General features: G+C 43.3%; 2 protein-coding genes across 2 annotated transcripts; both read left to right on the top strand.

The window, feature by feature from the left end:
* Positions 1-134: 134 nt before the first annotated feature.
* Positions 135-4856, top strand: LOC136484157 (G-type lectin S-receptor-like serine/threonine-protein kinase At1g61370). The gene is made up of 8 exons (XM_066481359.1): positions 135-253; positions 1394-1595; positions 1685-1943; positions 3019-3256; positions 3367-3517; positions 3619-3810; positions 4109-4209; positions 4302-4856. Exons 2-7 carry the CDS (start codon positions 1437-1439, stop codon positions 4187-4189), a joined length of 1080 nt encoding a protein of 359 aa, XP_066337456.1. The 5' UTR covers positions 135-253; positions 1394-1436; the 3' UTR covers positions 4190-4209; positions 4302-4856.
* Positions 4857-6511: 1655 nt separating this feature from the next.
* LOC136484161 (cysteine-rich receptor-like protein kinase 8) lies at positions 6512-8664 on the top strand. Its single transcript, XM_066481363.1, has 4 exons — positions 6512-6956; positions 7067-7217; positions 7319-7531; positions 8361-8664. The coding sequence occupies exons 1-4, from the start codon at positions 6946-6948 to the stop codon at positions 8460-8462; spliced, it is 477 nt and encodes a 158-aa protein (XP_066337460.1). The 5' UTR covers positions 6512-6945; the 3' UTR covers positions 8463-8664.
* The last annotated feature ends 1960 nt before the right edge of the window (positions 8665-10624 follow it).

Here is a 10624-nt window from a genome sequence, read left to right as displayed (position 1 = left end):
TGCCGTTCTGGCCACTGACATGTTGACCCAAAGGAGCTGTGGGTCCCAGCACCAGTGAGACAAACGAAAGTCTCAGTTGTTGTCATCTTTACAATGCATGCTAATCTAGTACGAGTTGCCCTGAGATCCCCTCTATCGTGTCCAAATCAGATCCCCATCGCTCCACTCCAATTCGGTCTCCGGGACGGCCCTCCAGTTGGATGCTGGTGGCGAGGTTGATTCAGCTACTTCAGCATCCTCCACCTCCACCCAGGTTTGACCCCTCCCCCCCCCCCCCCCCCCCCCCCCCCCCCCCCCCCCGCGCGCCCTAAATAAATCAAAATATCTTAAGTTTATTAAGCCGTAATGAACTGCCCCTCCGTTCCTAAATAAATCAATTCCTAGAATCTGTGCAAGTCAAACTATCTTAAATTTGACTAACTCTATAGGAAAGATTAACAACATCTGTAACATAAAATAAGCACACTATAAAAATATATTCTATGGTATATCTAATGATACTAATTTGATGTCATGAATCTTGACGATTTTTTCTGAAAATTCAGTCGAAGTTTAAAAAGTTTGACTTAAGACAACTCCAGAAATCTATTTATTCAGGGACAATGTTTAAAAAGTTTGCATACTAGTTTCTTCACCAACCTTTCTTACTCATCGTCGGTTGTTTACTCGAAACATTGACTAGCACAAGTTGCATTGGATTGGAGTATCTTTTAGTCTAAACATTGTTGGTTGTTTTAAAGTTCATTGGAAAATTGAGTAGTCCATTTCTTGTATATGGTACTTCCACCATTTCAAATTACAAGACATTTTGACTTTTCTAGGTACATAGCTTTTACTGTGTATTTAGACAAACACTAGAAAAGTTAAAACGTCTTATAGATTGGAGCTGAGGGGGTATATTATAATTTTAAAAAGTTAAGCTTCTTGGAGTTTGACTAACAATTAGTTAAGTTACATGCATGCTTATATTGCACAGGTTTGCATTTCAAACACCTTTGAAGTTTGATATGAAATGATTTTTTTGTCTACTGGTGATACTGTATTGTGACTTGTGAGAGAAATTGATGTCCAAAACATCCTGGTAAAGACCTTTTTAAATCCTCATACATTCTAGGGAGTACTAACTACTAAGCAACCTTTTCAGAAGCAGTCATTGGTGCACCGATTAGACCGAAAGCAAACTAGTAGTAAAGCTTGCATTTTTTTTTTCATAAAGCGTCATGACAAATATTGTTCTTTCATTTCACTTAAAGCCACTCCAGCAATTTTACTTTTATAAAATGCCCTTGCAAAGGAAAACGGCAAGCATATGAAATATTTACTGTATTTCAGTTTTTTTCATATTCTCTTTTTCTCTCTCATGAAGGACATATTTAATTTGTTCCCTTGGCAGATGCATTGTTTGACCCATGCCCCTTCACAAGTAAACTTCTAAGATGGATGGTGCATATAATAGAAATGATGCCATAGAGATCGTATTGAATGATCCAAGTGCAAAACCATGTGATCTATCATTAGACTATTTGAGATATATCACGAATGGCTTCTCTAGTGAGCGGGAACTCGGTAGAGGTGGTTTTGGTGTGGTATATAAGGTATGATCATCTGTTCTTAATATTTGAAACTTAATTTAACCTGGGTTCTCCAAAACTCGATTTTTATATTTATAGGCGATTTTGGACAGGGAGTACTACGAAATGGGGCAATGGTTGCTGTGAAGAACCTTCTTCCAACATTAGAATTTCAGGAAAAACAGTTCAAATCTGAGATTGACAATCTGATGAGAGTTAGAAACGAAAATATAGTGCGGTTTGTAGGCTATTGCTATGAAACACAATATGAATACATAGAGCACAATGGTGGACATGTTTTTGCAGCGAAGCCAAAAATGTTGCTTTGCTTTGAATATATGCCTAATGGAAGCCTCTGTAAGTATATTTCAGGTATTGCAATTCGATCTTTCCCTATTTATATTTTCAATGCACTTATATCAAACTTTACAAAGTTCTGGCAGTGCATGTGTACAGTGTACTGCATTGATTTAACAAGGACTAAGAGGGTGTTGGGGTGAAACCTACTAATCCTATGCAGACTTTTAGGTGGGCTAGGCAAAGAAGGTTGTTGCCAACGCCTTGGTGTAACCTTTTATATTAGAAGTTAGAACACTGATGTATGATGTATAATAACATGAAAGAAATACTATCATACCTTAAGCCTCTTAACTTTGGTCTAGGGTCTGTTTAACCACCATGTTTGTTGATGAAGAATGAACAACTAAATCCGTGTTCCATGGACCAAAAGGGTAAATGTATAACTGTGTACAAATACAAAGAACCCCATATACTAGGAAATCATTACAATCTGCATCTAACTGTAAGTACATTGACAATGCATACCATGTGCCTTGGTTTGCGATTTAATAAAGAAATATGCAAGCTGCATATCTGATGGCACATGTTGGAGAGATACCACACACTCTTGAACTCAGGATCACAAGCAATGCTAATTGCTCCAGTGGTAGGAGACCCCAAAATCAGTGGGGAACCACCATAACCAATGTAAGTGATCTCAGCTATCACTGTTGCCATATAGCTCTCAACTCAGCCTTAGCACAATGGGTTGGGATACTGCAAGCAGTCTGCTTTTAAATTTTCCAAGTTATGAGTGAGGAGACAAGAAAGACACAATGTGCTGGAAGAGACCTGTGATCAGATGGACCACTAGCCCAGGTCGCATCAGAATACACCTGAAGCTCCAAAAGGTTAGTGAGGAAAAATAAACGATGAGGGATGGTGGCTCACAAATAACAAGGACGTGGAGAAGATGACTATGTATAGTGAAGTTGAGTAGAACACATGAATTAACTATAAATGAATGATTAGGAGGATGCTGATATCTTTCTATGAATGAACAGAACATGTAGTACAATCGTGTAGTCCTTCATTTTCCACATGCACACAGCAATATAGATTTTAATATAACATTTATCCAACACTCTTGTTTTGGTAACATATGCAGAGGAATCTCATGGACTTGATTGGAGGGAGCGCTACAAAATTATTACGGGGATTTGCTGTGGTTTGTATTACCTTCACAATGAATGCCAAATTGATGGTTCTGTTATCCACTTGGACCTAAAACCTGCGAACATATTGCTCGATGATAATATGGTGCCAAAAATTGCTGATTTTGGTCTAGCAAAACTCCTTGATGATAGAAAAACACATGCTTGTGCTACTACATTTATGGGATCACGGTAAGTTCACTGCCTCTTGGTAATCTATTGCCTTTAATGTTTAGCAAAATGGATTTTCTATGCTGTTCTCTTTAACACTTTGAAATCCAAATACTTATGTTGTGATACAGTTATTACATGGCTCCGGAGTACATTTGGCAAGGCGTTGTCTCAAGGCAGGCAGACATATACAGTTTGGGTGTAATAATCATAGAGATCATAACAGGGCACAGGGTCAACCCTCTTGATAATGTATCCTCGTGCCACGACTTCGTTGAACTTGTAAGAAATCGTGTTTAAACATTCTAGATGGTGCTATTTTTTTGGGTTTATTATACATTTTAGCTTTGCATAGTGTACATCTCACGGGTCTAATTTTGCAGGCTGTACAAAAATGGAGAAACAGGTTGGAAGCAGCGCCATCAGAAACAGATTGCAAACAAATAAAAAGCTGCCTTGAAATAGGTCTAAGCTGCATCAAAGTTCAACGAAATGAAAGGCCTACAATAAAGCAAATTACGAAAATGCTTAGTACATGGGAAAGCACAGAGGAAATGGCACCTGCAAGTCTGCAGGTATTATCAGAGAGGCATCATCGATTTGCATGAGTTTGTTTTATGAGAATATATGTTGGAACATATGTTTGTTCTTGATTTCTCGATAGAGGTTTCAGATATCCCCTTAAAGAGGATGGAGCGTTATATTTCTTTCAAATATTTGTAGTTATCATTTTCTTAAAAAAATATTTTGTAGTTATAAAACTAAAGTGCTGCACAAACACCAATACCAAAAACCTGTTATTGCTGTCAAGCAAGTTGGCCATGGAACCTTCTATACCTAGGTCTATAACAAGTTTGTGATTACTTATTTCAGGAAATTTCTGAGGACGAAAGCTTTCTGTTGTGCACGGCACTTCTTCTTCCAGGAAATTTCAAGTTGGCAAATGAGCATTGATTTCCTCAGATGGTGAGGAGGTGAATAAGGATTCTGAAACTACTTGGTTCAATTCATCAACGAGATAAACCTAAATTAGTTCTTTCTAATCATGCTTTATATAATTGTCTAGCGAACCAGGAACTTCAAGTAGGGGGGCCGTGCAAACACTGTAACTTCATGGGTCGGCATGTTGCTTGAGGGTGCATGCAGCTGGGTTAGAAGTGCACCGTGCCTGAGCAGTGAGCACCTCCCGCTGCTCCACGGTGTTTTATTAACCTCTAGTCGTCGTGACAGCCGAAGCCGCCCATGCGCTAATTCCATCCTTCAGTATCCGGAATGGGTAGCGGTTTGTTGTTGACTCGTCGAGACCTGAATATGGTCCCTGGGCTTCGAATGCGGAAGAAAGCTGGAGACCTGCTATTGCTAAAGTGCAGAACGATGATCTGTACTGTATGTGCTGTATATGTGCTTTGAAGAAGACTTGCAATGGCAGGGTTCCAAATATTTTTGGCGTGTCAGGGGGGCCGTGGCCCCTGCTGTCCACCCCCTGGTTCCGCCACTGATCATACCTTATGCCTCTTAACTTTGGTCTGTTTAACCACCATGTTAGGTGATGAAGAACGAACAACTAAATCCATGTTCCATGGACCAAAAGGGTAAATGTATAAAACTGTGTACATATACAAAGAGCCCCATATGCTAGGGAATCATTACAATCTGCATCTAACTGTAAGTACATTGACAATGCATACTATGTGTCGGTGCAGAAAGTGACCAACAAGTAAATATTTGTAGTTTTGTCGTACGTTGTGATCGGATGTGGTCTAGCACTTAATGACATAGAGTTTATATTGGTTCAGGCAATATGCTTTGTGTCCAATTTAAGTCGGTCGATGACTTTATTCCTGAGTCTAGGTGCTCAAAGTTTGTTGTGGGGTTACAAACGAGAGGGAGTAAGATAGGGGCATCAGAGGTCCGGTTGGACTCAGGACCGAAGGACCAAGAATGACGGGAGCTCCAACGTGCATTAAGTGTTTGAACGTATGCTTCGTCTTGGCTTTAGAGTTGTAGAGCCCAGCAGAGAGAATCAGAATCAAACTATCTGGATCCTCCCCTTTTGGAGAGAGCGCATCCTCTTTTATAGATGAAGGGGACGGTCTTACAAGTGTGTGAGAGAGAGAGTACGTGTGTTACTAAGTCTTGTTGTCTACGTCGTCGGGTACAAGATGATTGTAGACGCCTACAATACTGTTCATGTCAGACGCATTTGGGAGGTTTTACCGTGTTCCACCAGGTATGGTAAATGCCAACGCCCACAACACTGTAGATGTCCAAATGCATGTGGGGGGCCTTATCGCGTTTGCCTGGTACGGGAATTGATGGCGCCCACAACACTGTAGGGCAAATGTCGATGCCCTCAACACTGTTTGGGTTCTGACATGTCTGGAAAGTTGCAGAGCACCCTTCTGACATGGTCTGACAGTACTGTCTTGCGGGTGTGCAGGGTACGGTCCTCGGTATTGTAGTTGTCTTGAGCGCCCTGCCTTGCTCTACCCGTTTCCTAGGTCCTTACCGAGCGGGCGTCCCCGGTCGGTTGGTCCCAGTCGGCTTCGACTGCGCCAGTCGGAGAAGAGCTGTAAGCAGAGGTTCGGTGCATCCCCAGTCAGAGAGGCGGGTCGAAGTCGGAAGCGGCGTTGTTCCTCTTTGGCCAGGCCTTCCGGTCGGAGAGGCAGGCCGGAGTCGGAAGCGAGCATTGTTCCTCCTTGGCCAGGCCTTCCGGTCGGAGACTGGATCGCCCTTCTGGCCCGTCGTTAGGTATTTGGGTCGACCCAGGAGTTACGCGTCGTTTGCAACGTCGTCTGCTGGGCCGATCTTTTGCCGGGGAACCCGACACCATATGCCTTGGGTTGCGATTAATAAAGAAATATGCAAGCTGCATATGTGATGGCACATGTTGGAGAGATATCACAAACTCTTTTTTTGCGAACAATATCACACACTCTTGAACTCAGGATCACTAGCAATGCTAATTGCTCCAATGGTAGGAGACCCCAAAATCAGTGGGGAACCACCATATACCAATGTAAGTGATCTCAGCTATCACTGTTGCCATAGTTCTCAACTCAGCCTTAGCACAATGCATGGGTTGGGATATTGCATGCAGTCTGCTTTTAAATTTTCCAAGTTATGAGTGAGGAGACAAGAAAGGCACAATGTGCTGGAAGAGACCTGTGATCAGATGGACCACTAGCCCAGGTCGCATCAGAATACACCTGAAGCTCTAAAAGGTTAGTTAGGAAAAATAAATGATGAGAGATGGTGGCTCACAAATAACAAGGACGTGGAGAAGATGACTGTGGATAGTGAAGTTGAGTAGAACACATGAATTAACTATAAATGAATGATTAGGAGGATGCTGATATCTTTCTATGAATTAACAGAACATGTAGTACAATCATGTAGTCCTTCATTTTCCACGAGCACACAGCAATATAGATTTTAATATAACATTTATCCAACACCACTCTTGTTTTGGTGACAAATGCAGATGAATCTCATGGACTTGATTGGAGGGAGCGCTACAAAATTATTAAGGGGATTTGCTGTGGTTTGTATTACCTTCACAATGAATGCCAAATTGATGGTTCTGTTATCCACTTGGACCTGAAACCTGCGAACATATTGCTCGATGATAATATGGTGCCAAAAATTGCTGATTTTGGTCTAGCAAACTCCTTGATGATAGAAAAACACATGCTTGTGCTACTACATTGATGGGATCACGGTTAGTTCACTGCCTCTTGGTAATCTATTTCCTTTAATGTTTAGCAAAATGGATTTTCTATGCTGTTCTCTTTAACACTTTGAAATCCAAACACTTATGTTGTGATACAGTTATTACATGGCTCCGGAGTACATTTGGCAAGGCGTTGTCTCAAGTCCGGCAGACATATACAGTTTGGGTGTAATAATCATAGAGATCATAACGGGGCACAAGGTCAACCCTCTTGATAATGTATCCTCGTGCCAAGACTTCGTTCAACTTGTAAGAAATTGTGTTTAAACATTCTAGATGGTGCTATTTTTTTTGGTTTATTATACATTTTAGCTTTGCATAGTGTAGACCTCACAGGTCTAATTTTGCAGGCAGTAAAAAAATGGAGAAACAGGTTGGAAGCAGCGCCATCAGAAACAGATTGCAAACAAATAAAAAGGTGCCTTGAAATAGGTCTAAGCTGCATCAAAATTCAACGAAATGAAAGGCCTACAATAAAGCAAATTATGAAAATGCTTCATATATGGGAAAGCATAGTCGACTGCTATGACAGGCAAGAGGAAATGACACCTGCATGCCTGGAGGTATTATCACAGAGGCATCATCGATTTGCATGAGTTTGTTTTACGCGAATATATATTGGAACATATATTTGTTCTTGATTTCTCGATAGTGGTTTCAGATATCCCCTGAAAGAGGATCGAGCATTATATTTCTTTTCAAAGACTTGTAGTTATCATTTTCTTAAAAAAATATTTTGTAGTTATAAAAATAAAGTGCTGCACAAACACAAATACAAAAATCTGTTATTTCTGTCAAGTAAGTTGGCCATTGAGCCTTCTATACATTTTTATTTGGTCTTAAGATCTATAACAAGTTTGTGACTACCTATTTCAGTCATAGTCCCATTAGTTTGTCGTATCCCTTCTCAACTTAAATCTTAGACTGGAAAGTTTCGAAATTATCTGCTAAAATTGAAATGTGATGTAAACTATGACTGGTGTTTCCCTAGACTTGAATTTATATGTATAATGCATGTGCATTATTTTTTCCTATCAATGTTCTAGGTTGCATCATTTGATATTGGGCAAGCATAATTGTGCTGTAAGATACTACTATATATTTCCCTAGACTTGAATTTTTGTATGTGGTTGCTCATGTCATGCATTCATTTAGGAGTGTATGCTAGTTGTGCACAATTTGGTTTTGGGCATGCATAAATGTGCAAGACACCTGTAGTTTAAATGCATAAAAATATACACTAATTTAACCATATATATGATGAAAATAAATGTTTCCAATCTAAACTACTTGAATTTAGGCCAGAAAAGGAAAAGCTAAGAACTAAGTATCAGATGTTTCTTTGGATATTTGAAAAATATACACTGATTCAACGACATGATGGATATGCAGGAGCTGGACTTCACGGAGCCGCCATGGGACGAGTCTGAAAGCTTTCATTTGCGCAAGTACCCAGCCTATGAGATCGATTGGGACGCCCTCCTCAATAACTGAAATTACTATAGCAGTGCCAAGCCACCAATCGCTTGCAGCTGACGCCTGCGGTTGTGGTCTAGGTTGTTTGTGGTCGAGGTTGGTTGTGCTCTATGTTCGTCAATGATATGAGGACGAAAGCTTTGTGTTGCGCACGACACTTCTTTTTTTGAAGTTGCAAATGAGCATTGATTTCCTCAGATGGTGAGGAGGTGAATGATTCTGAAACTAGTTGGTTCAATTCATCAACGAGACTATAAACCTAAATTAGTTCTCTATCTAATCATGCTTTACATATTTGTCTAGCAGGGCGCTCCTACTCTAATGTAACAAAGTTTTCCAACAAGGCCTTAGCAGGCCAGCCTACTGACGTGAGTGGTGTGTGCAAGCAGGGGAGAATGATGCCACGCTCCACGTTGATCGTACAAATGGGCGAGCAATTGAGCATGAGCTTGGTGTCACCAACGCATACCCGAACCCGAGGACACTTCCAGGAGTCGCGTCATCATGAAGAAGGCGACGTCGAAGCGGCAGTCGAGCCAAGGGCAGGATCTCATGCACAATGGGCCAACATCCGCATTAGTGGGCCAGGATGGCTATGGTCCGTATTAGGGCATTAGGCCCATGTAACAGGCATCGTGAGGCCCAAGCCGGGCTCTTATGTACCCTAAACCCTAAACCAAGACGTTTTTTTATAACTACCTACACCAAGACGAGGGAGATAACCACATCCAACACCAACAGCATCACAACACAACAACAATAACAACATGATTTACCTACCAGCTCAACCTACTAACCAAAGCGAATACAAACGCTACTTCCTAGCATGTGCCACCAACAATGACAGACTCCGAAGAACTCTAAACCACGTGCAACTGTAAGGTACTTAGTTAAATCCAACATGCGACAGCTAGGAAGTTGTATGGCCTAGAGTCAGAGCCAACAGGCGACAGCCGTGAGTTGCATCGCCTATGAGTGCATCTGGGATCCAAGCGACGCCCACCAATGCCATCTAGGGGAAGGAAGCCTCAAAGGGGGAGGACCATCAGGAGGAGAACGAGGAGATCCGGAAAAGAGATCAAGGTCCCCACAACCCAGCATATGATGAGACGAAGCACTCAAGTGTGTAGAGGAGAACGAGCCGTTGAGGACGAGCACCTGACAGGAAGCGGTGTGTGCAAAGGTCAAAGGGTAGGAGGGTAGACAGACCAAAACAAGAAGGGGTGAGAGATCAGCCACAGAGAGCTCAAGGACGCTCTGGCATGTAGGCCTACTTGCATCGATGCCTTCAAGAAGAGAAGTGACTAGACCTGAGCATTTTATGGGCCGGGCCAGAAAAAAACCCGGTTATTTCGGGCCAAAAAAGTCCCACCCATGACCGTCCCACTGGGCAGGTCGGGCCTATTTTTTCACGCCGGGCTCGGTTCGGGCCCGGGTCTGGGCGGGCCACATGCACATTTTATAGTGTAAAATAGCAAAAAATATTGTTTTGGGATGGGCTCGAGCCAAGAAATTTTTTTCTAGGCAGCGGGATCTCTACCCAGGCCCTGTCCAGTAAGATTCGTGGGCGGGCTAAAACCCATCAGGCTCGGGCTGGGCCCGCGGGTCGAGTCGGGCCGAGCTCACCATCGATGACCGTAGCAGCAAGCTCGGAAAGGCTTTTGCCCCGAGACCTACTCAGCATATAGCAGCAAGCTTGGAAGGCAGGAACCAAAATCTTCAACGACGCCTCCAGGGGATATGATGCCATTGCGTCACCGTCGCTGGCCTGGGGCAACAGCCAGGCAGGGTTTTCACCCAGATTTCACACCGCTGCGAATACCACGCCGAACGCAGCAAGCCGAGCATGCCACCAGCAGCAGATCCTGAAGCACATCAGACAGGCCCGGGTTTTGCCGTCTGCGTCCTGTTCTGCTTAATCGTCAGCAGGAGATGGAGCCTCAGCTGGCGAAGCGCACTTGGGCGTGGCCTACCACGGCCGCACCACCGCCATCGCTCGAGGGGCCGGGGCACGAGCAGCATGGAGTCCAAGAGCGCCGCTTCCACTTCCGCGCGGCTCGCCTCCGCCGGCCGCCGCGCCCGCCCCACGGCTCGCCCGCTGGCCATGGAGGCGCCGGGCGGGACGCGAGCCGCCAGATCCGCGTCCGCCGCGCTCGCCAGATCCGCCCGCCGGCCGCCGC

This window comes from Miscanthus floridulus, chromosome 9 (genome assembly GCF_019320115.1).
Source record: "Miscanthus floridulus cultivar M001 chromosome 9, ASM1932011v1, whole genome shotgun sequence".
Classification (NCBI taxonomy): domain Eukaryota; kingdom Viridiplantae; phylum Streptophyta; class Magnoliopsida; order Poales; family Poaceae; genus Miscanthus; species Miscanthus floridulus.
Note: the sequence above shows the minus strand (reverse complement) of the source record. Positions and strands in the feature narration are given on the sequence as shown.

Bases quoted from the DNA above. Each gene is read 5' to 3' on its own strand.
- LOC136484157 (XM_066481359.1), top strand. From the start codon at position 1,437: ATGGATGGTGCATATAATAGAAATGATGCCATAGAGATCGTATTGAAT. The intron at 3,257-3,366 runs GTAAGTTCACTG...GTTGTGATACAG, and splicing joins ACTACATTTATGGGATCACG to TTATTACATGGCTCCGGAGT. The intron at 3,518-3,618 runs GTAAGAAATCGT...CTAATTTTGCAG, and splicing joins GCCACGACTTCGTTGAACTT to GCTGTACAAAAATGGAGAAA.
- LOC136484161 (XM_066481363.1), top strand. The intron at 7,218-7,318 runs GTAAGAAATTGT...CTAATTTTGCAG, and splicing joins GCCAAGACTTCGTTCAACTT to GCAGTAAAAAAATGGAGAAA. The intron at 7,532-8,360 runs GTATTATCACAG...ATGGATATGCAG, and splicing joins TGACACCTGCATGCCTGGAG to GAGCTGGACTTCACGGAGCC.